We start from the raw sequence: 25,108 nt of genomic DNA, 5'->3' as shown, positions 1-25,108 counted from the left end.
CTGAGATCCCAGCCATGCCCCAGATGGAGCTGGCTCTGAACCCTGAGGATGCCCTGGGCAGGATCTGACTGCTCCCAACGCCTGGAATGCCAAGGAAACACTTCCCATCAGCAGCTGCCCTGATCTCCTGCCACCAGTGGGCTGTGCTGCCCTGAGAAAAGCTCTGCACAGAACTTCTGGTGTCTCCTCACCTTCCCCAGGAGCTGTCACGGGACAGGATCCCCTGGAGGGTTTGGAACAATGCTTTGGAATATGTGAAAAGGAGAGATTCTGCCCTGGAGAGGCCCTGGCACAGATTCCCAGAGCAGCTGTGGCTGCCCCTGGATCCCTGGCAGTGCCCAAGGCCAGGCTGGATGAGGTTTGGAGCTGCCTGGGATGGTGGAAGGTGTCCCTGCCATGGTGAGGAGGAATGAGATGATGATGATGATGATGATGTTTCAAGTCCCTTCCATGGCTCCATGACTCACCTGAGCTCTGTGCTCTAAAGGGGGTGGTGCCATTTAGCCAGGAGCAGCCAGGTGAGCAGACCTGTGGGAATTTCACATTCCCATAAAAACACAGACTGAGGTCCTGAGGGGCCTTGGGTGAGGCCAGGGCTCTCTTTGTCTGGAGGCAGCACCCGAGGCTGTGACAGCACAGCCCCAGATCCTCCTGACTCTGCTCTCTCTGACAGGATCAGAATGGGATGGGGCTGTCCCACAGGAGGGCCAGGTTGGATTTTAGGGAAAGGTTGCTGGGCACTGTCCAGGCTCCCCAGGGAATGGGCACAGCCCTGAGGCTGCCAGAGCTCCAGGAGGGTTTGGACAACACTGCAGGGATGCCCAGGGTGGGATTTGGGGATCCTGTGTGGGTCCCTCCTGACTCAGGGTGTTCCATGATTCCAAAATCAAAGAAGCCCCAGGAGCCCGGTGGGTTTTGCCTCCAGCCTGGCACCTTCCAGGCAGGATTCCCTCATCCAGCAGAGCTGGACAATGATGCTCCACTGCCTCAAGAGGGCTCCGTGAGACTTCTCTGCAGAGCTCTGCCGCGTCCCAGGATGAGAGGAGGAACAGCAGCACCAGCCCTGCTCCATCTCCCCTCAGAACCCCTCACCCTCCCTACACACACGCAGCACTGAGGCTTTGGCTCAATAAAAATCGATTTTCTGTGTCCATCTACCTGCAAAGCCACTGGGGACTACGGAGAAGTCTGGGATAAAAAAAAAAAAAAAGGAAAAATTCATGAGTAAATTGTATAAAAGGGATTGGGCATTTCCCTGTGGACCCTGAGGTTTGGGATGGGCTTCCCTGGGCTGCTGCTCTGCTTTGTTTGCAGTTTGATCCAACCAGACAATGGCCTAAAAAAAGTGGTGAAGTCAAGAGCAGAGAAGCAGAACAGCTGAAGCTGTTTCACTCTGAATAAATGGTGGGAAGTGGTGGGACAGGTTTCCTAGAGCAGCTGTGGATGTCCTATCCCTGGACATGTCCAAGGCCAAGTTGGATAGGGAACACCCTGGGAGACTGGAAGGTGTCCCTGCCCTTGGCAAAGTGGATGAACTTTAAAATTACAACCATTTCAGGATTCTGTGGTTGTGTCCAGCAGAGCCCTTCCAATGCTGTCGCCAGCAGAGCACAGGCTCCCCTGGATTCCCTAAAAACTGCTCTGGGAGTAACTTGGAACAGCAAGGAAAAGAAAGGAGAGCCACAAAGCAGCTCCTAAATCCTTTTAATTTGGGGAATGGCCTCTGCATTTGGCAGGATGGAGAAGACAACAACGACAACACCTGGTTACAGCCTGGAGAGGCTCAGAACTTCCCACCTGGAATACTCTGGGGGCAGATGCTGGGCAGCACCCAGCCAGCTGTGATCCCACTGCTGTTCCTGTCAGGCTCACAACCCCAAAGGAGCCATTCCCCCTCCCTCCACCCCAACACCCAGCTCTGCCTCTGGGGCACTTTGCAGACACCTCCTCCTGCTCTCCACACCAACCAGCCCCACTTTGAGCCTTGCAGCCAATTCTCACACGAGGGGGGCTCCCAAATCCCTCCCACTTTGCCCACAGGAGCCACAGAGTTTTGTGCCAAAATCCAGAGCAGTTTCCTGTTGGATTTGGGCAGTGCCTCAGCCCCTGGGACCCTGCTGGGAGGTGAGGTGTCACCAAGCTGGGCTCTGACACTCCACGCCTCATTATCCCAGTGTCCCAGGCACGTGGGAGAACTTTTCCAGGTTTCACTTCCATTTTCCTCCCTTTTTATTGGGCAGTGCCTGTGAGCAGAGCTGGCAGCAATCTGCCACTCCGCAGCCAAAAAGCTTCGGAATCTTTATTGCCATTGGCTTTGAGATGCCCTAAAGCCAAGCTTTTACAAGGTAAAATCCAATAAAAGCCAGCCAGCTACAGCTCTCCTTTGTTAGCAGCAAGGCTGTAATTATCCCAGTTTGCTTTTATGGGACTGATTGGGGACACACTCCATGTGATCCTGGATTTTCTCCTGCTGCCTGCCTCAGGTTTTCCCCAAGCTCCCATCACGGCAAAATCCAAGGGCTGACAAAGCTGTATCTGCCTGACAAAAGAGTATCCATGCAGAAATGAGGGATGAATGGCCTATTCAGAAGCCACTGACAAGGTGTATTTCCCAATTTCAGAACTTCTTGTGGAACAACGAAGCAGGATTCAACAGGGAGCTGACAGGGACAGCTCAATCTCTGCTGGATTTGGACACTTTGCTGTAATTCTGATTTGTTGTTGCACGGTTGAGGTTGTTTTAGCTGAGTCCTGGGTTTTTTTTGTTTTGGAAATAAAATAAGTCTTAGCCTAAAATAGGGGAGGTTAAAGCACAGAAGTGGAGAGAAAATGAAGTAGCAGCACTCCAGAGGGTTTTTTGTCATGGTCCTGAGCAGTGCTTAATCCTGGGAAATGATGGAGAAGGAGCTGCAGAGCCTCTCTCGTGTCCTGCCTTTGGGTGGATTATGCTGCTCTGCCTTTCCTCCTCATTCCCAAACAGACAGGCCATGGAAGAGAGGAGGAGCAGATTTAAAAATAACCCTGACCTGGTCATGACCCTGCAGGGAAGGTTCTGGGGAAGCACTGGATGCCTTTGATCCCAGAAAAACAGACCTGGCCTCGTTGGGATGCGTTTCCTGCACCTGACACAGAGTTCAGGTGACATGAGAAATTCCCGAGCATGCCTCAACGAAACAGTGGAAAATCCCCGATTTTTCCAAGATAGAAAAGCCCAGAAGAACAGAACTTTGCCAGGGTGACCAAGTGGAGGTGCTCTCCTGTCTCAGCTCCCTGTCCTATGGCACAGCCCCTCCAGTCCCAGCTGTCCTCAGCTCCAGCTCTGCTTCCTGCCATCCCAGCACTGGGAAGAACAGCACCATTCCTCTAAACACTTCAATAAAGTTCTACTCACACCCTGTGAGAGCAAATTAAAGGGTTTGGAGCCTTCAGGGACACCCTAATTTCTTTCTCTTTGTTGCTTTTAGTATTGCCTGATAGTTTAAGTCTTATTTGAAGCTCCAGATCAAAGAAGAAATTTCTGCCTGGGTTATCTCCAGCACAACCATCAGACCAAAGGTATTTCCACCACAAAAATTCCTACTTGTATGAATAATTCCCAGCCAACGAGCAGCCAGGCTCTGAGCAGACACATCCACCACACACATTTCACCTCTGCACACCCCAGCAGCACTTCCGTGTCCCACACCCCAAAGGCTTCTCCTGCTCCTCACGGGATCATCTTCAATCCTGTTCCCAACCACGAAAATCATTGTTCCTCCTGACATTGCTTTAGAGCCACCCCAAGCCATCCCTGCAGGAGCACCCAAACCCCAAACCCTGAGGGGTCACTCACCTGCTCGTGGTACTCGATGCCCATGCTGAGGGTGTTGATGAGGATGGCGATCATGATCCCGCGGTTGAAGTACTTGCTCTCCACGATCCTCTTGAGTTTGGTGCCGAACGCCTTCCAGAGCTTCACCACCTTGTTCCTCTCCTTGGCCTTCTTCTTCTTCCTCCTCCTCCTGCCGCGCTGCTGCTGGAGCTGGTCGCGGTGGTCGCCGTGGCGCAGGTCCTGCGTGAACTCGTAGACGCCGTTGCTGTCGGAGTCGCCGTTGCTGTCGGAGTCGCTGAGGGCGAACTCGGGGTCGTCCAGGAGGCTGGCACAGAAGGGACAGTCCTGCAGCTCGCAGCTCAGCCCGGGGCCACCAGCGCTGGGCAGGGCCCCGGCCGCGCTCAGCCCCGACAGCCGGCTGGGCGTCCGGCGGAGACCTGTGGGGCAAGGGCACAATGAGACACCAAGAGACAGCGAGAGACACCATTGAGAGACCACTGAGAGCCACCACTGAGAGCCACCATGCACCAAGAGCTACCATGAGACACTGCTGAGAGCCACCAGACACTGAGAGCCACCATACACCAAGAGTACCACGAGACACTGCTGAGAGCCACCTGAGACACCACTGAGAACCACCATGCACCAAGAGCTACCATGAGACACTGCTGAGAGCCACCAGACACTGAGAGCCACCATACACCAAGAGTACCACGAGACACTGCTGAGAGCCACCTGAGACACCACTGAGAACCACCATGCACCAAGAGCCACCACTGAGTCACCATGCACTGAAAGCCACTGTGAGACACCAAGACACCACTGAGAACCACCATGCACCAAGAACCACTGTGAGACACTGCTGAAAGCCACCAGACATTGTGAGTCACCATGGGCCACCAAGAGTCACCATGCACCAAGAGTCATTGAGAGACACCACTGAAAGCCACCACATGCTCTGAGCCACTGAGAGCCACCAGATACCAGGAGCCACCGTGGGCCATGAGCCACTGCAAGACACCACTGAGAGCCACTGTGCACCAAAAGCCACCATGGGCAACTGAGAGCCACCAAGAGCCACTGAGTGTCATGAGACATTGTGTACCAAAAGCCACCATGCACCAAGAGCCACAGAGAGCCAGCACACACTGGGAGCCACCATGAGCCACCACATGCCAACGTGAGGTCATTCCCCCTTGTCCTGTTCTTCCCTGGGAGCAGAGCCCGACCCCCCTGGCTGTCCCCTCCTGTCAGGGAGATGTACAGAACTAGAAGGTCCCCCCAAGCCTCCTTTTCTCCAGGCTGAGTCACCACAGCTGCTCCTCACAGGAATTATTCTCCAGACCCTAAAAAAGCCTTCCATCCCTCTATCCTCCCAAGCAGCCCTGGTGGTTGCCTCATTTTCCCCTCTTCCCCCCTTTTCCCACCCTCTACCCCCTCCATGGGCTCTCCACGGAGCGTGGCCCTCATTTTGTGTCCTGGGCTGAGGGAAGAGTGACGGTGCCATCCCTCCCTTCCCATTATTCCTGATTATCCCTGGGCAGCTCCCATCATTAACGATCTCTGAGCGCTATCAAGCTGTTCCACCCAATTTAGCCACCACTGCCATTTAGCTCCTAATGAGGAGGGAGAGGGAGAAGGGACCAAAGGTGGCTGCTGGGATCACAGCTCGGAGAGTCACCAAGTCCCCTCTGTCTCCTTCAGCTTTTAATAAAGCTCAGGTGGATTCGCTGTCTGAGGCACAGGGCTGAGCCTTCAGGGGGATTTAAAATCAAACACATGTTTTGTGGTGTGAGGAAAAATGCTGGCTGTCCTGGAACCAGGGAATGGAAGGACAGGGACAAGAGTAACTGGGATGATTTGGGTGGAACAGCACCCAGATTTTATTTCCTCATATTTAGGAATCCAGTCCTTAAGTTTCCTCATATTTAGGAATCTTATTCGCAGTCTCCTTATATTTAGCAACCAGATATTAATGGCATGAGCACAGGATGCTTCCCACAGAATTCCGTTTAAGCATCAATTCCTTGAGATTCAGGGACATGAGGCAAAGGGACAATTTCCCCCTCTCACAGAACCATGGAAAAGACCTCTAAGTTCACCTCTAAGTCCATTAAACCACATCCATAAGTGCCATATCCATGTGGAGGTGGGATGGCGACCACTTGGATGAATTTTGAAGCAGTGGCTGCTCCTGGCTCTGAGCCCTGGAGCTTGGAGCTCACCCAGCAGGAATGCTGATTCCAGCCCCAGCTCCGAACCAAGCCAACGCATCCCTTTGCTGGAAAACCAGGATGTGACAAGAGTCAAAACACATTTTCCTTGCCTGAATGTCACATGGGTATCAGTGGCCTTCAGAAGGGCCTTGGAGGACGTGCCTGGCTCCTGGGCATTGCGTCACGGCCACAGCCAGGATCGGGAATGTTTTGCCCCTTGCACGGTGCTCCTGCTCAGGACTGAGCCAAGGGGGGAGAAGGCTCAGCCCAGCCCCAGGAGCAGCACAGGGAGGGGGTTTGCCAGATGGCTTCTAATGCTATCAAAGTGTTAAAAACGATATGAAAAGCCCTGGCGCCGCAGATGTCTTCAAAATACCAGAGTCTCCTTGGCTGCCTGCTAAAATAACCTCCAGCATTGCAGGGCACGGGAACACGGGGAACAGGCTGTACTCGGAGCTCTTCAAATCCACAACAAAAGAGGCAGGAGAATGCTCTCTCCCACCACTGCATCCTTCCCAGCAGACACCAACCTGGCCTCCAGCTGGGGCTGGGAGAGCCCGGGCTGTTAATGCTCCCTAAAGCTCTCAATTAGCACTTCTGTGCTCTCCCTGCACTAGCCTTGCACTGAACACGCTCTGCTTGTTGGCTTGGGAAAAAAAGAGAGAGAATTAAAGGCTCTTTGTTTCCCCAAAAAAGGGCTGAGGGAGGGTTGGGAGAGCTTGGGATTCTTGCTTGTAGCTCCTTTGCTGAGTTTTAGGGATGGAGAAATGGGAATTGAGGGCTGTGCCTGGCAGACTTCCACCCTTCCACTTCATCCCAAAGCCTGGAAGTCACATCCAGCATCCCTGGAAGTCACATCCAGCACCCCTGGTGCAGAACTGACCCTGACCCAGCCCTGCAGGAGTGGCTGAGTGGGAAGAAGGGCCTGGAAAGAGGCAGATCCATGGAAGGGAAGATCCATGGGCACTCACAGGGTCTCCAGGTCTGCCCCAATCCCTCCCCAGCCCGTTTCCCTCAGGGGATGGATGAGCAGCCTCTCCCCACCTTCCAGCCCTTCCCAGCTGTGAGCACACTTCTGGAAGAGACAAAACAATTCCAGGAGATTTGTTTAAAGCATTTTGGCATCCTCTGGGCTGAAATCCCTCTGTGGAAAGAGGACACTGTAATTGCATTATTAATGACAACTCAATCTAATCCCAGCTTTCAAAGAACCACCCCAGGCTGCGGGAAAATCTCCTAAATCACCGAGTTGGCTCGGGGATGTCACAGTTGGGACTGAGATTTGGGTCTTTCTTCTCCTAAAAAGGACCCCAGCAGCAAGCAGGAGGATCCAAACTCTGACTTCAACAGCTCTCCTGCTCCTTTCTTTCCCAATTCCAGCCTTCTGCAGAGCTTGGGTTTTTATCTCAAGGTAAAAACGCATTCTCCTAAAAACCTTCACTAATTGGCACAGCTAAGGATGAAGCAGTGATTTATAAAAAGTCCTTGCTGAACAACAGAACTGTTGGCAGTAACCTTGCCCCCCGTGCCAAGCTCCCGAGCGTTCGGAAGCGTCTGCCCGAGGCAGTTTCTATAAACAATCCACTTTTACCCTTTTGTGTGGTCCTTAAAAACAACAAAATTAACAAAGGCAAGCCTCCCAAACCCTCTGTCAAGCAAGCTTCCCTGTGACCCCCCTCAAAGCCAGGCTTGGTATTTTTTCAGCACATCCATCACCAGGGTAAATATTTGTGTCCATGCAGACGCAAATAAACAGTTTTGGAAAACACAGGCATTGAAAAAACCAAATGACGAGTTTGGCTTAAAGAGATTAAAAAATAGAAGCTGGATCTTTGTGACTTTTCACTGTTGGAGGGCTTAAGAGTATTTTGCAGCTTTTAGCTCCAGCCACGAGGACTGGAAAAACATTTTATAAAATAGAAATCCAAGTGTTGCGTGTAATCACTGCTCCAGTGGGTGATTTATATGTGAGGGGAGATAAAACCTCCCTGGCTGTGCTGGGGTGGCTGCATCTGTGCAGAGAGGATGGGACAGAGGCACTGAACTGCTCCCCAAAATCCTCCCCAGACTGAATGGAGCCCCAAATCCGCAGCAAAACTCAGTTCCACATTTCTTCTGCGCACAGGGAAAGCCTGAGATGCGCAGCTCTGCTCCTGTCCTGCCCTCCACACGTCCTCTGAGCACTGAAACTGCTGCTCCTCCTTGCCAAAAAGAGATTCAGAGGCTCCAGGGCCCAGCAGAGCAGAACTGGACGTGTCTGGTTCGAGTTCTTTCAGTGCCTGCCTGTTTTAAACGTCTTAGTTTGCTTTATCTTATGCTTCTCCTGCAGATTCCACCTGCTCATCTTTTTCAAGAACCCCTGGGGGTTCTCTGCTGGAGCTCCAGCATCCACTGGAGCTGTAATCCCCGGGGCTGCAGAGCTCTGGGATTGGGTGGGAACAGTGGGAGCACCTCCAGGATATCACAAAGCACACGAGAGCTCAAACCCTGATGTTGTAACCACGGCAGGGGCCTCCACAGGCCTCAAGCTCCATGAGAGCTCAAACCCTGATGTTGGAACCACGGCAGAGGCCTCCACAGGCCTCAAGCTCCATGAGAGCTCAAACCCTGATGTTGGAACCACGGCAGAGGCCTCCACAGGCCTCAAGCTCCATGAGAGCTCAAACCCTGATGTTGGAACCACAGCAGAGGCCTCCACAGGCCTCAAGCTCCATGAGAGCTCAAACCCTGATGTTGGAACCACAGCAGAGGCCTCCACAGGCCTCAAGCTCCATGAGAGCTCAAACCCTTATTTTGTAACCACAGCAAAAAGGCCTCCACCATCCATGACGGCAAATCCAAGGATTTACCTGTCCCACAGCACACTCCCAACCATCCCAACCCTCAGCACCACACACTAAAATCTCAACTCTGGAGCCATTTGCCCTTCTCCCAGACAAACCCCAGCTCTGTTGCCCTTACCATGCTCTCCCACCAGCTGCTGCAGCTTCCCGTACGAATCCAGGCCCAGACTCCCGGGGCTGTTCCCCACGGCCACCGGAGAATTCCCGTTCTTCTTCCCTTTGGGCAAGGCCGCCGAGCCGGCCCTGCCGCTGGGCGAGGGCAGGATGGTGGGGTAGTTCATGCTGCCCTGGCTGCCCAGCCCAGCCAGTTTGGTGCCCACGGGGCTGCTGGCGGCCCTGCAGCCCCCCGGAGGCCCCTCCACGTGGCAGTCGGCGTGGTAGATGCTGTGCACGGCGCCGGCGGGGCCCTGCGGCCTGGGCGAGGCGGGCGGCGGCAGCATCAGCTGCCGGCCCGGCTTCATCACCTGCAGCTCCAGCTCGCAGAGCTCGGGGTTGGCACGAGGCCCCCGCGGGCTCCCGTTGCTGATGTGGTAGTGGTGGTGGTGATGGTGGTGGTGGTGGTGGATCAGGTGGTGGATGGAGGTGATTCTCCTCCTGCTCCGCTGGCTCTGCCCACCGCTGCCGCTGCTGTTGGGGTTGACTTTTTTCCGGCGTTTGCTCTGCCAGTTGTTGTAGAGGCGGATGGTCCTTCTCTTCACCTTCCTGAAGATGTGGCAGATGTATTTGAGCAGCTCCTCGTAGCAGCTGCCCGGCTCTGAGAAGCTGGCGATGGTGCTGTCGTTGGACAGGTAGCGCGCCCGCTGCTCCTGCATCAGCTGGTTCTCCCGCTGCTTGGTCTCTGAGAATTGGGTGGCAATCACCACCAGGCACAGGTTGATCATGAAGAAGGAGCCAACCTGGGGGGAGAACAGGGCAAGGAGTCAGCAGGTGTTGGAATTCAGGCTGTCCTGGATTGCCAGGACCCTGCCAGGGGGCTCAGAGCCCCTGGCACAGAGCCCAAGGCATCTGTGACTTTGATTATGACTCATGGAAAAAGTTACCAACCTTATATGAGGAACTGCAAACCACTAAAGTATAAGTAGAATAATAATTAGTTTGTCACAAGGTGGAAAAATCAAATTTTTTTGGTTTTTAGAATGGGGGTTCAGGGCACAAGATGGAGGAATCTGGGCATGTCCAGTCTTTCCCCTTCTTCTTCTTGGCCTCCATCTTCTGCTGTGATGTTGGCACTTTTGGATTGGTTTAGAGTAGAAGCTCACTGTCTAACATAGGTGATAGGTACTGGAAAGGAATTGTAAATATTGTATATGTAGATTTTAGTGTAAAAAGATAACACCCCCCACAGGGGCGGCCAGAGTGCCTCTGTCTGTCCTGCTGAGCGGACCTTGGCTGGACAGGAGAAAGAATTTTATAGATAAGAAACAATAAACAACCTTGAGACCGAGAACTGAAGAGTTCTGACTCCTTCTTTGACTGCCAGGCTGGGAAAAGAGACTTTCTGATGTATCTTGGGGTCACTGTGACCAGCAGAAGCCCAGAGAAGCAGGGGTGGCACGGAGTGAGGGAAGCTCCTCGCTGCCACATGTGGCTCTCAGCAATCCTGGGATTTCCAAACGTGCCAAATCCCAGGGGCTGCTCACCAAACGTGCTGCCAACGTGTGCCTTAGCTGCTAAACTGCTCTGAAGCATGATCAATGATTTTAGCTCCACTCTCCTCTCCTCTCCTCCAAGCAGACATTTGCTAACACAAGTGTAGGAAACACACACAGTGCCCAGCACAACGCTGCTTTGGACATTCACAAAGGTCTTGGAAAAGACCTTTGGGATCATCAAGACCAGCCTATGACCCAACACCTCCTCATCAACCAAACTACAGCCCCGAGTGCCACATTTTCCCCTCTTGGTCTTGTAAACACATCCAGGGAAGGTGACTCCAGCCCCTCCCTGGGCAGAGCATTCCAGTGCCCAGTCACTCTTACAGTGAAGAACTTTTCCCTGAAATTTGGCCAACCTGCAGGGAAAGATGTTTTCAAGTCTTGAAACACCCTCTTCTCTTCTTCAATCATTTCACACCCCAAAAGAGTGTGAAATCATTTTGGGGGTACAGTCAGGGCCCATGGATCTGTGACCTTGTGCTCCTGTGGCTCCCTGACCCAGAAAAGCATCTCTGGGACACTCAGTGCTCCAGAGGGGCTGATTCAGTCCCTGGGTGAGCTGATGTGTTCTTGGGGGACACCAAGCTCTCAAAATCAAGTCCCAAGGACAAGAATGTGACCTAAAGCTGCATCCTCCCCTCAGCTGTGGAGCCCACAAAGCGATTTTTCACCACTCTGGTTCCTAAATCAGCCAGAGGGAAATGTCCAATGTTCCCAGCAGGGAATTGGTGCCCTGAGGGGTGAAAAGGGAGTGACCTCAGGGCAGGGATGGATTGAACCTGGAATTGTCTGGTGAATGCTCAGGAGAGCTGTGTGAAGATGGTTTGTGGTGCTGCAGTATCAGCCTGGATGCAGCCACAGAAGCAGCAGAGGTGCCTTTCCCAGCCCAGGTGACTTGGGCAGGAGTCACCTTCTGCCTTTTCCACATGGATCCACTTGGAGAGAACAGCTCAGTGGAGTGGAGCACGAATCTCTGCTCATGGCCCATTGCTCCAGCTCAGGAGCCCCTGATTGCTCCAGGGCACTCTCACCCTGCTCTCATTCAGGTTTCCACTCCTGCTGGGAACTGGCTGGAATTCCCAAGGCCTCCAAACCCTCCCTGACAAGGACAGGGTCACCTGGAAGGACTGGCCAGTCACAAAATCACTTTTAAACACCTCCATCCCATGTCCTGCCTGAAATCTTTGTGCTACCTTCCACTCTTGTCTTCAGTATTTCACTTTTCCCCTTCCTGGAGCAGGTTGTGCCCTTTGAGAAACCAGAATTTTATGGAGATGGACTGGCAGCTTTGGAAACCAGAACCTTGTGGAGATGGACTGGCAGCTTCTGACTGACACCCCAGCACCTCCAGTGGGTGATATTTTGTTTTTAGGAATGTGATAGATCAGAGAGGTGCACTGCTGCTATGAGAATTATTATTATTTAAAGGGTTCCAGGTGAAATTCAAAGGTTTGAGGGGTTTCTAAAGAAATGAGGCTCCCTCTGGCACACTGAGGAGGAAAAATTTGGATTTTTGGGCACAGACACATCCAGGTGACAAGACCAAGAGTGGGAAAGCAAAAAGAGGGAAAGCCCTGAATCCTGCCCGGTTCTTCCCTGTGGAAAAAAACAGGGAACAACTTCAACCCCCCCAAGGACAAGGAATAGGAGAATCTGCCAAGTCATACTTACTATGATAAGCAATATAAAATATATAAAATTGTAAAAAGAGTGTGCATCCATCACGTAATACATGATGTCCACCCATCCTTCCAGGGTTATCACCTACAGGGAGACAGAGAAAAAGAGTGTGAGGACAAAAGCCACCCCAAAATTTGTTAAATATCAATTTTCCCACAGTGCCAGGTACCCATCCCTTCACAGGAACTCTTGGGATCCATCCCAAGTTTGTTTGAGAAGGAATGGGGACAAAGGGCTGGCCTGAGGTTCCTACAGGAATCTGGTACAATTAAAACCATGAAACATTCACATAAACACCTGAAACACTGGTTCTGAGGCAAAGAAATTCCAAGGAGGGATTAAAATCCCAAAACCAAAACCTCCTTTCCCTGCAGAGATCTGGAGTTTTACCTCAAGCTGCTGGTTTTGTAATGTAACCCAAAAAATTCCCACATTTTAAACTTGATTTTGTGTCTGCAAACCCAATTTCCTTGTTGATTCCTCCTGCCTCAGCATTCCAAGTGCGCCACCACTATCATAGTGGGAGAGCATCTGAATGGAAGAGAGGCTTTAATTAAATGTAGACTTGATTTAAGGCTCGTTTTCTCAGCCTTCCTTCCACTAAAAAAAGCAGCTGAGGGTTTAATTAACACCACCCAGGCTGTGTGCACAGCAAAGCGAGCTCTGCCACGTAATTTACACTTTTTATTTAGATAAAATACCCCAAACTTCCAGTGCTGGCTTGCTACTAGAGCTGAAATTCCATCCTGGAACTGCAATTTTCATCAGAACCCGAGCTCCTGTCTGAACCCACTCCCAGGGACATCCCCCATCACCACCACCCCACCTGAGCCTGGGGGGCCTTGGGAAACCCCGCAATTTCAGTGCCATCATCCCTGATTTCAACCCCACAATTTCAGTGGCATCATCCCTGATTTCAACCCCACAATTTCAGTGGCATCATCCCTGATTCAAACTCCACAATTTCAGTGGCATCATCCCTGGTATAAACCCCACAATTTCAGTGCCATCATCCCTGATTTCAACCCCACAATTTCAGTGCCATCATCCCTGATTTCAACCCCACAATTTCAGTGGCATCATCCCTGATATAAACCCCACAATTTCGGTGGCATCATCCCTGATTTCAACCCCACAATTTCAGTGGCATCATCCCTGATTTAAACCACATTTGCAGGGAAGGAATTGCTGAGGGAAGAGAAGGGGTGGAGGGGATGGGGTGTAGGGGATTTTCCGTGTGTCCCCAAAAGCTGATCCATAAGCCCTGAAACAATGAATAAACCTTGCAAGGAACTCAGGCACAAATCCATGAATTCCCTGGGGTTTTTATCTTCAGGACGCGACCACACATTCACACAACCATCAGGACCCACAGAGCAGCTCGGGGCTGCTGCCTCTTTGGGATTTCTCACCCTCAATTCAAAATGCTGGTGTTTTCCCAGCAATTTTCTGACCTTCTTCTTGTGGAGGTTCACCCCCACCGAGTGAGGAGGCAGCACAGCTAAAACCAACCAAGCTCATCTGCCAAGGAGGAGACAATTTGTGAAATTTGTCCCTGCAGCTGTTCCCCGTGTCAGGGCTGTTAAAGGCTCGTGGGGATCAGGTCTGACACCTTGGCTGCTTCCACAAACTGCTCCCACCTCTGCTGCTCCTCCACATCCCACCCTTGCTGATCAGCCAGCAGGAAGGACTGGCCAGTCACAAAACCACTTTTAAACATCTCCATCCCATGTCCTGCCTGAAATCTTTGTGCTACCTTCCCCTCCTGCCTTCAATATTTCACTTTTCCACTTCCTGGAGGAGGTTGTGCCCTTTGGAAAACCAGAACCTTGTGGAGATGGACTGGCAGCTCCTGGAGACACCCCCAGCACCTCCAGTGGGTGATATTTTGTTTTCAGGAATGTGAGAGCTCAGAGGGATTCACTGCTGCTATGAGAATTATAGAATGAGAATGCTGTGAGAATTACAGCACTCAGCAAAGCTTGGCTTCCCAGAATTCCAGAATGCTTCAGGTTGGAAAGGACCTCAGAGCCTGTCCATCCATCCATCCATCCATCCATCCATCCATCCATCCATCCATCCATCCATCCATCCATCCATCCCATGGCAGGGACACCTCCCACTGTCCCAGCCTGCCCCAAACCCCATCCACCCTGGCCTGGACATTTCCAGCAGCCACAGCTCCTCTGGGAATTCCAATCCAGCCTCTCCCCAACCTCACAGGGAAGAATTTCTCCCCCAAAATCCCATCCAACCCTGCCCTCTGCCACTTTAAATCCACTGCCCCTTGTCCTGCCACAAATAGCTTTAACCAAACCCCAGAGGATTCTTTACCCATCATTAACCCCAGGATCAACCCAGGGCAGGTTTTTATCCCCATTTTTCCCCTGGTGCTGTTATTCCCATAGGTGGGAAGGGGTTAAACTGCCTGGTTGTTCATCCATGAGGAACAGCCCAGCAATCAAACCCCTCCTGCCCTTTCCTGCCTCTCCCTGAGCACACTTGCAGAGAACAAAGTCCTTTTGGGGCAGGTGCTGTGTCTGTGAGGGCTCTGTGCACAGCTGGGCCTCCCACAGCCCTTGTAGGGTCAGGGAAAACAGAGAGAACAGTCAGGAGGTGACACCAAATCTCTGCCCCTTTCCCAGGAATTATTCCCTCTCTCCCTCTGGATGCTTAGAAAGTTCTCCAGCCATTCCCACTGAGGGATGAAAAACCCAAGGACCCCAAAAATATGGGATGCACCTCTACACTGGATTTGGATTTAGCTGGAAGTCCTCAAATCCAATGGATTAAACATATTAAACACAGAGAAATAAAAAGGAGTCACCTGAGGGCTTCTGAGCCAGCACTGAGGGCCCACCAACCCTTGCAGGGATATTTTTGTTGCATGAGAGGCAGCATTTCCCACAGGAATCAATCAACACCCCCTGTTCCTCCTCTGGAGGGCGAAAACGCTCACCAGCTCTCGGAATATTCCAGGTGTAATTAGAATTTGTGTTATTTACTGCTCATTTGTAAAGCAGGGGGAGATGCAGGAGGGACAAAGAGACCTCTGGGGCTTGTCCTGGTGTTTGGCACATTGCGGGGTTCATTCCTGGGCTGCCAGGATCCAGGAGCAAATCTAATTTTTTTAACATCTCCTGGAAAAGAGGAGGCTCCCAGACATCCAGCAGGGTTTTTAATCCCAAAGCTCTGGGGAAATGCAGGAGAACACGTGCACAGGCACCTGCAAGGGCTGGGCTCCTTCCAGCCTCATCCCTGCTGGGTTTCAAGGACTTCCCGAGGTCATCTTTCCCTGATCCAAGGAAAAATGCACATCCCCAGCAAGGCCCTGCTGGAAATGGGAACCAGAGCACCAGGAGCTGATTTATAAACCCCCAGCTAAAGCTTTTAACTGGTTTTGGAAGCCAAACTGGGGCACCTGCAGAGTTTGCTGCTTTGATCCCACCCTCCCATCCCTGGAAGTGTTCCAGGCCAGCTTGGATGGGCCTGGAGCAGCCTGGGAGGGTGGAAGGGGTCCCTGTCCAAACTGGAGGGGGTTTTTTGCAGCCCAAAGCCCTGTGGGATTCCATGGACTCAGAACCAGCAGCTCCAGGATGGTTTTCCAGCACTGCTTTGCTTATTCCACTGAGGAGAAAGGATTTTCTCCTCTCTCCATCCCCACTCTGATTAATCCACTTCACTGCCCTTCCAAGCCCTCCAGGGACGTCTCCCAAAGCCCTGGAGCTCCTTCCTGGTGCTTCCCAATCTGGGCAATCCCTGCTCAGCAATTAAAGGCTGCTCAAGCCCTGCTTGTTCACACGGGGCCTCTCCAAAGGCTCCAGTTCAAAGGCTCCCACCAACACAACCCACAATTATTTATCAGCCAGATAAGAGGGTGAGAACTCGCTCCTAATTCAGCTCTGATGGGAAAGATGTGCGAGGCACAGGAAAATCAGCAGCTGCAGGGCCAGAGCTGGGAGATTCAATTAGGATGATTGGCAGGGTGGTGCTGGAGGTGCTGCTCCTGCTCCTCACCTGGGGCACAGGAGGCACCTGGGAAAAGATTTCTGCCTTGCCAGGAGAACAGGGCTGTCCTCTCACCCCACTCAGCTCCTGGGTGATGCTCAGGTCCTCCCCTGCTCCTCCCGTTCTTTATCCCTTCCCCAGGGATAAATCATTTCTCTCCCATTAATACCAGTAAATCTCTCAGTTTTGCCCAATTCTCTCTCCCCTCACTGCAAGAATTTAAAAGAAAACTCCCTCAGGGGAACACACAGACAGGTTTTGATTTCAGTGATGCTTGGCTTGAACACTCCCCAAGCACCTGACTCACAGGAGCAGGATGAGTGTGGACAAAACCCAATCAGATTTAATTTTTTTAGGTCTTTGCTGATTCTGATCCCCCTGCTCTGCTCATGCCACAGTAATTTCATCAGCTGTAATAAAGATGCTCGTCTGATTTATAGGAGAGTAATTGGGGACAGAATCAGATCTTCTAGGCAAGCTAATCAGAGTCAATCTAAAACTCCAGAGTGAAAATCACGAGGGAAATGGAGATTAAAGCTGCTGGCAATTAACTCAGACCTCCTCAGTGCTCCCAGGGAGGCAGCAGGTTTACACTGCTTTTTCTGGGGTCACTTCAGAGCTTGCACTGAACGATTTTCTTTTATTGTGTCGAGAAGTTTTCATCATAAACCCTCTTTCCTTTGAGCTCTGCCAAAATCTTTGCAAATTCTTGGCTGCAGCCGACTCCAAGAGAGCGGGACGGGTTTGTTTGGTTGTTTTTTTTTTTTTTGCTCCAGTGTCAGATAACAAAGAGCAAAAAGAATCATCCAGGGGGAGAAAACCTCGCTCAGACTCCAAGTTCCACGAGTCGAGGGCTGAATTCCTGGCTGCTGGAAAGCACCAAGGGCTGGTGCCAGAGCTGCAGCTCCAAACCCACCTCCAGCTCCTCGGATCAGTCGAGGGAAGGTTGGAAAGGCGCCGTGTGCAGCGAGCCTGATGATGGGGTGATGATCAGAACCCAGCACAGGGCACACAAAACTCCAGCCTGGAGCTGTCTCGTGGCAAGATTTCCCTGCTCTGATTACCTGAACAAACTTCATTTGGAGTGACAGCCTCTCTGAGCAGGCACCCAAAATCAGCATCGCTCCCTTATTAAAATCCTGATAAAATGCAGATCTGGCAACCAGAAATTCCTTCTGATTCCAGGGTTGCAGCTGCTGGCTGAGCTCAGTGCCTGGCTGAGGCTGGAGATGCTCTGGAAACCCAGAGAAAGCCACATTTGAAGACTTCATCTTGACTGACACCTCTAATTTGCGCTCAGCCGCTTTTTCTTTGGCCTAAATTGAGTCCTTTGGGGGACAAAAAATGGGAATTATCCGCATCCAAATCAATTATCCTGAACCCAACAGCAACTCTGAGGATGGCCATGAGTGTTTGGGGTCATTTAGTTTTTATCTCCTCATTCCCTTGGCCCTGCTATGAGGCTTTCTGATATTTTATTTTCATCAAACTTATCAAGATGGGATCCAGTGCTATAAATTGTGAGAGTTATTAATTACCCTGATGGCTTCAGGAAGTTTTATAAGGCCTTTAACTTCCATTTCTGAAAGCCTCTTATCTGAATTTCACCCTCTTGGGCAACGTGGATTTGGCTCCCAAGCACTGCCCAGTGAATATTCCAGGGAATATTGCACAGGCAGAGCGAGCTTGGCAGATAATCAAATCCCTATTTTTGAAGCCAACGTCACCATTTTAATTATTTCCTCCCGAAACATCTCGTTAAGGAACCTCTGTGGCCAGAAAAACAGGTTTATTACATTGAGAAACATCCTTTGAACAGATGCTTTTCCTTTCACTTCGAGGCCTTGTCATTTCTTTATAAATTGAGCCTTGCAGAGCAGGAATCTGCTCTGAAAAGTGGCCCTAAATGATGGGAAAAAAGGAAATTGTGCTTCTTTCCCTGCCTTGGGCTCCTGACTTGTCAAATCTGGTCCCATAGATGCAATGCCTGGGCAGTGCTGGCAGCACTTGGTGGATTTTGAGAAGCAAATTGGGAAATGAGGTGTGGGGTGAAGCCAGACACGTCACTGATGCTGCTGTTTGTCACCCAAAACCTCATGGAATGGTAGCTCTGGGGTCAAAACCAGCCCAAATCCCAGTTTGGCTCCAAAGGAAGGTGAATTGTTGTTGCAAGGCCCTCATCTGACAGCAAAACCTCCCTGGTTTCCCTCAGCTGCTGCTCCCACAAATCCCACCCAGCCCATATCCCCGAGTTTGGGATGATCCCTGTCCCCATGGATTGTGAGAAGGACCCTTGGCCAAGGAAAGGGTTTAACTGCTCACCTGAGGCCCTGGGAGCCCCACAAATCCCAGATTTCTGACAGAGCCCTGCTGGGACAGGAAGGGTTTGCCATGAGGGAAAGGGGAAAGGGGAAAGGGGAAAGGGGAAAGGGAGGCTGAGGGGATTTTACTGATTTACTGATTCCAAACCATATCTGGGAGGATGAGGCCGGGAAATGAGGGTGAAGGAGCTGCACCTTTGGTTCAGGAGAAAGATCACAGAGCGGATTTGGGGCAACCAAAGAAAAGTGAGATTTCCCTGTGAGAATTATGGATTTATGGAATATCCTGGGCTGGAAGGAGCAGAGTTCAACCCTGACACCCCAACAACCCCACCCTGGGCATCCCTGGAGTGGGGTCCAAACCCTCCTGGAGCTCTGGCAGCCTCAGGGCCGAGCCCATTCCCTGGGGAGTTGTTCCAGTGCCCAAACACCCTCTGGGGCAAGAACCTTTCCCTAAAATCCAACCTAACCCTCCCTGGCACAGCTCCAGCCATTCCCTTGGATCAATTGTTGATGTTCCTCACAACCAGCAACTTTCTGCTCTCCAGTTCAGGCCAAGGCCTGCTGCAGGACCCCTCTTCCTACTCCAAACACAGGAATCCATGACTGACGTTGGATGAAACTCTCCCAAAACTCCAGAGGTTTGGAAGCCCAAACTCCATCTCCAGGAGGTTTTAATTCCATCCAGCACCCCCACGGGTCATGGAACCACTCCTGGCATCAGGGTGGCCTCTCTGCCCTGTCCTACACGACACAACTCCTCCCAACCTTCAAAACAAAGATTTTCCAAAGGCAACAAATCCCTCTTGGAAGCACGCTCCGAGCTGCTTGAAAAGGGCTGGATATTTTTAGCTGGGGTATTCAGCCTGAGAGCTCTTCAAATGCAGCAAGTGCTGTTTATTTGGCTGACCAAATTAAAAAAAGCAACAGCAACAGAGCTCAAACCCCGTCATTTCCAGGGAAATATTTTCGGTGATCCAAAACAGATTCGAGTTGAGTGACAAAGCATCATCTCCAAGCAGTGGGAATGAAAAGCCCCAAACTCTTTTTCTTGCCAAATTCAGCACAGAGAAGCGTTGCTGACACACTCTCCAATTTAAAGGCTGAGCCATTGGAGGAAAAAATTTCCCGAATCCCAAATTTCTCTGCTCAATGAACACTGAAAACACAGGCACCCAGTGTGACAGCCCCTGAAAACACAGTCCCAAAATGACTTTGGGCACAGCTGGAAACCTCAGACCTCTTCCTCCCATTCCAGCTTTTTTGGTTCTTTCCCAAAATCTGCAGGGAGTGGGGGAGCAGAGGGGGCAGAGAAGGGATTAACATCACCTTTGGACAGTGCTGCAGCCAATGGGAAAACCATTCCTCTTGGATCTGCCTGGGATTGCTTTTTCCTTCAACTTTTGCCAGAAACATCACCCCTGGAGTAAAGTGTGAGTAGGGGCCTTGCTTTCCTACAAATTCTATGTGAAATTATCCACTCAAAGCTTCTCTGCTTTGCAAAGCAGCCGAAATATCTCTTCTTGCCAAACTTCCAGCTTCCCAATCCCTTTTTATTTTATCAGGATTTCTGCACTCAGGCCTGGCCACCCTGAGGCTGCAGGTCAGGGAGGTGGGAAGGTTTTGGTTGCTGCACTGGGACTGTCAGTAATTCCAATTAAATTGGACTTTGTTGAGGTGGGTAATTCATCATCTGCTGCGTGACAACAATACCTGTAATTACTGCTCCGATTGTTGGGGCTGGAATTCATGTGCAATAAAGGGATCTTCATATCATGCCAAACCTCACAGTTAATTTAGGTTCCATCTCCTTTCATTTAGTCTGTAATAAGCTAATTAGTTCACCTAATTTGCCACAGAACGTGCCTTTGTAACGAATACAGACACGAATTAGCCTCTTGCACAACAAATGAGGGAAAGCAAAACATGAATCACTTTCAGGATTACATAAGGAATTATCATCCTTTACAGCACTCAGGGATGCAGCCATTCCCTTGATTATTTTTAATTTTCTTATTTGCACCAGGTTCTTCTGTCTCTGACTCCTCCTTGGGAGGTGGACAACACATTTCCCTGTTTTCCTGCTGTCACCTCTCCTGGCTCTGGGAAGTTCAGGGCCACTCCCTCTGAAAGAAATCTTTTAAAATCTTAGTTCTGGTGGCTAAAAGTGCTCACCTATCCTTGGGACAGCTTTGCTGGATGTTCTGGAGTGGAAATCTTCAGACTTTTCTGCTTTTTTTCTGCTTTTGGTTTGGTTTATTTGTGGTCTGAACGGCATCAAACTGCCCTGGGAAACTCCTGGGCACTTCCTGCACTTGTAAAGTTCCTCCTGGGGGCTCATTTCATCCCCCTCCCTTCTGACAGCTCCTAAACCACACCAGACCATGGAATCCTGGAATGGGCTGGGTTGGAAGGGACCTTAAAGCCCATCCAGTCCCACTGCCCCTGCTGTGGGCAGGGACCCCTCCCAGGGATGAGAGCTGTCGCAGACAACTTTTATAAAACATCCTTTCCTTGGGATTTTTTCCTCCTGAGAAGCTGAGAAACCTCAAGAACAAAATGTAAACAGTGGTTATTCTGCTGTGGAATGCAACAGGTGGATCTTCGATTGGCCCATGTTGGATGTTTGTAATTAATATAGTCACAGCCCAGCTAGCTCGAACGGAGAGCTGAGACACAAACCTTTGTTATCATTCTTTCCTTTCTATTCTTAGCCAGCCTTCTGATGAAACATTTTCTTCTATTCTTTTAGTATAGTTCTAATGTAATATATATCATAAAATAATAAATCAAGCCTTCTGAAACATGGAGTCAGAACCTTGTCTCTTCCCTCATCCTCAGACCCCTGTGAACACCATCACAGAGACATCTCTGCCAGGGCCTCACCACCCTCCCTTTCCTTCCCCTGACTCCATCCATGCCTGCCCTGTGCCAGGGGAAGCTGTTCCCCCTTCTCCTGGCACTCCAGGCCCTTTCCTGCTCTGGAAGGTCCCCCCAGGCCCCTCTTTCCCAGGATGAGCACCCCAAGGTTCTCGGCTCATTTGGGATAAATCCTGAGGGATCTCTGTGCAGCAGCCACCTGAGCTGGCCACAATTCCCACTGGAGATCTGCCAGCCCTCAGGGCTCTCTCCCCATCTCATGGTGCCAGGTCTTGGGTTTATTATCCTGCAGAATAATGGCTCAGCACAGCCAGCCCTGTCTCACCCCAGTAACTCAACCCCGATCCCCAGGGAGGCTCAGAGTTCCTAAATCCATCAGCTGGGCTCTCTGCACCGCTTCCTCAGAGCCCTCATCCCACTGCTGGCCTGGTGCTGTCCAGCTCCAGCTGTTCATTGTGCTACCCAGCACAATCCCATGGATTTATGTGCTGAACCTTCCCTGCTTCCAGCAACTGTTTGGATTCAGCACCTCACCCCCTGCACTGATCATTTCCCACATCCAGGTTGAGCCAGCACCTTTGCTGCCTCTTTACCTGGAATTAAATCATCCCCAGCTCCTAAAAATGAGCCCTGACTTCCAGCAGGAATAAACACATGAGGAGAGTTTTTGGCTGGAAATCCTCTGGAACCTTTGGATGGCCTGAGCAGAGATAAAACAAATCATCGACCTCCTGGCAGCTGCCAAAACCATATGAGGACAGGAGATCCCCCTCTGCCAGACACTGTGCTGCCCAAAGGAACCAGCTGAAACCTCTCCTGGGGCTGGGGCCCTTCCTGAAATTCAACTGGGCCTTTTGAGGATGAGAAAATCAAATGGAAGATTTGCAGCCTGGAAAATTGCTCAGGAAGGGAAAGGGCAGCAGGACCCCTCTGAGGAAGCTCCTGCTCCTCCTCTGTGTCCTTTTCCTATGAAAAGGAACCAGGTGGGATCTCCTGGGAACATCCCTCAGATCCATCAAAGAGCAGGAAAAGGAGAATTCCCTCTGCCCTTTGCCCAGCACTCACTACCAGCCAGCAGCTCCTCTCTTCCTCACTAATCCCAAAGCATTTTACCAAAGAGAAAATTGGGATTCAGATCTGCCTGATCTGGATTTGGTTCTGAGCCTCTGACACCAGCACAGTGACCCAAGAGCAGCTCCTGAGGAGCAGGGAAGGTGCTCAGAGCCAACATTCCCCACTCTGCAACCCCCAGGTGAAAGCTGGAAGTGATGAACTTCATGGATAACATGGGACTGGGAGGAAATCCATAAACGAAACACAGAGCTGTGGATGACTAATTATTCCTCATTAACGAAGCTGAAAGGAGAATTCTGCTCTAGGAACAGATGTCACCTCCACTTCAGGGGGACTGAATCAACCAGGGCACCCAGCCAGAGCCAAAGAAATGCTGCAACACCAGGAAGTGCCCATTAAAAATGGGAAAGAACACTGGGATCTTCCAGCTGGGCAGCCCTGGGAAACCACAGCCTCTGGACATGAAAATCCGTGGAAAATCCTTCCCTTATGAAGAGTTTTATCACCTGTAAAATCTCCCCCAGTCCCAGTGAGAAGCACTTTCTATTTTCTCAAGTGCCTCAAAAGAGACTGAAATTCCCTGCGGGCAGAATTTCCTCTCAGGAATTTTGGCCAGAACTGATTGTTCCCCTTTCCAGCATTCCATGCTCACCAGGGATTCAAAACCAAGCCTAAGCCATGCCAGCTTCCTTCATTTTAGCATGAAATTAAATCTTGCTTAAAAACCTCAACAGCACTTTCAGTTTCCTGATGCTCCAACAACGAAGACCCTGCTCCCAAAAATCCCTGGGATTTATCTGATCTGCAGAGGTGGAACTTGCCATGAGTTTTGCTGCCTCAAAAAGTTATTTTCCCTCTTTTCGAATGATTTAAAAAGAAAAGTTTCTTCTCCTCACATGCTCTCCTGCACCATTTATTGCCTGATTCATTCATTCCCTGTTTCTTGATTTCCAGTTTCACTCAGGGCTGAGCAAATTCCCTCCAACTCCGCTGCATTCACCAAAATGCAAAAAACCTTCCCGAGAGCAAAAAACAACAAACCCAAAACAAGGAAAAAACGGGAAATCAACAAAAAAACCCAACAAAACCATGAAAAAAAAAAAAATCCCATTTTTGGGAGCACCCTACCTGAAAAATAGCAATCCAGGCATATCCGATATTATCAAAATTGATGGCCCCGTTGTGGGGGTTGACGTCCCCGGCCATGCAGATGTTGTAGTACTGGTTCCAGTTGATGCAGGAGTTCCTGCTGGGCTCGGGGCTGGCCAGGCTGGGGCTGTAGGACTCCATGCTCAGCGTGCACTCCACCTTGGACTCCTTCCTGCTGGGGATGTTGGAGCACCTCTGCATGCCGTTCTCCCGGTGCGAGGAGCAGATGAAGGGGTTCTCCTCCGCCTCGTCCGGCCGGTAGTAGGGGTGCAGGAAGGTCAGGTTGTACGTCCTGGACGAGGTGGAAAAGAAAGAAAAGGATGAAGGTTAAAAAAAAAAAAAGCTTCGTGATTAATTATTAAGGCCGTTAAAAGTGTTTTTGGTGGAAAGGAAAGGGGGGGATGTTGGAATGCTGGGGGACGCAAAGGCAGATGATGGATTTGGGGCCTGGTTGACATCAAAGATTTGATAACAGGGTGCCTTGGCAAAAGCAAAGGGAGCTTTGAAAATTAGACCTGGATTGCAAGAAGATTCAATGGTCAGGAAAATTAATCCACAAACACCACAGGTTTATATCGAGAAAGGAGACAGGAGTCCTTTTACTTTATTCAAATAAAAGGAGAGGCCATGGGGCATTCCCTGGGGTCTATGGAATTTTTGGAGGACGCAGCCTCCTTTTTATCCCAATTGCCAGCCACATTTCCCTTCTCTCTTTCCCCATTTCTGAGATACTTGAGAAGTTCAGACTCCCCAATACACCTGACACCAAAGATTTCCCAAATATTTCCCTCTAATGTATAACCCTCCCTTTTAATCTTTAATTCTTATGGAATTTAGGGATTTTTCTTCCCCATTGTTTCTTTCATCTTTCAATGTCTATTTTTGTTTATCAGCAAAACTAAAGTTTATTTGTCAAAGCAAATATATTTTCCATTCATCAATCAGTGGAATCCTTCCCCTTGTTTCTTTTCTCTCCCAGTGCTGGTTTTATCTACCAGCAGAACCACAGCTTGTTTGTAAGACAAATCTGCTATTCCTCTCACAATCGAACAGGTTTACAGGAAAAATAAAATCCCATTAAACCCTGCAAGCAAGAGATGTTGTTATATCCATAAGTTTGTGGATGTGATTTTAACCTAATCATTGTAGTACACATTACTAGTGTCTCTTAAATAGCATATAAGCTTTGTATCCCACAATAAAATGGGATTCTGATCACCAAGTAAGTGTCCCCATCTCTCATCATTGCTGACAGTTCATCCCTGATTTTAGCAGCAGGAAAAGCCACTGGTTGCTATCCCTTCACCCTTCAGAAATCCCTGTCAGAATCCCAGCCCCTAAAATCAAATCCTTTTGATTTGATCAGACCCCGCTGATCTCCCAGCAAAGACCAGTCTGAGTTTCCCCAAGCAAACAAAGCAGGAAAAAACATGAAATGAGAGGGATGGAGAGAAAATCCCAGCAGATCAGG

General features: G+C 50.5%; 1 protein-coding gene across 3 annotated transcripts in view; it reads right to left on the bottom strand.

Moving 5' to 3' along the window:
• Positions 1–25,108, bottom strand: part of CACNA1H (calcium voltage-gated channel subunit alpha1 H) — a 161,575-nt gene that overhangs the window by 73,235 nt on the left and 63,232 nt on the right. For all 3 annotated transcript variants that reach the window (XM_074553205.1, XM_074553207.1, XM_074553206.1), the window contains exons 7-10: positions 23,617–23,929; positions 12,197–12,289; positions 8,989–9,766; positions 3,833–4,248 (exon numbers count right to left, since the gene is read on the bottom strand). In XM_074553205.1, coding sequence (XP_074409306.1) covers positions 3,833–4,248; positions 8,989–9,766; positions 12,197–12,289; positions 23,617–23,929 — 1,600 coding nt within the window. The remainder of the gene's footprint in view (positions 1–3,832; positions 4,249–8,988; positions 9,767–12,196; positions 12,290–23,616; positions 23,930–25,108) is intronic.

The sequence above is a fragment of the Zonotrichia albicollis genome, chromosome 16, assembly GCF_047830755.1.
Source record: "Zonotrichia albicollis isolate bZonAlb1 chromosome 16, bZonAlb1.hap1, whole genome shotgun sequence".
Lineage (NCBI taxonomy): Eukaryota > Metazoa > Chordata > Aves > Passeriformes > Passerellidae > Zonotrichia > Zonotrichia albicollis.
The sequence above is the reverse complement of the archived record's forward strand: the minus strand, read 5'-3'. Positions and strand labels throughout refer to the sequence as shown.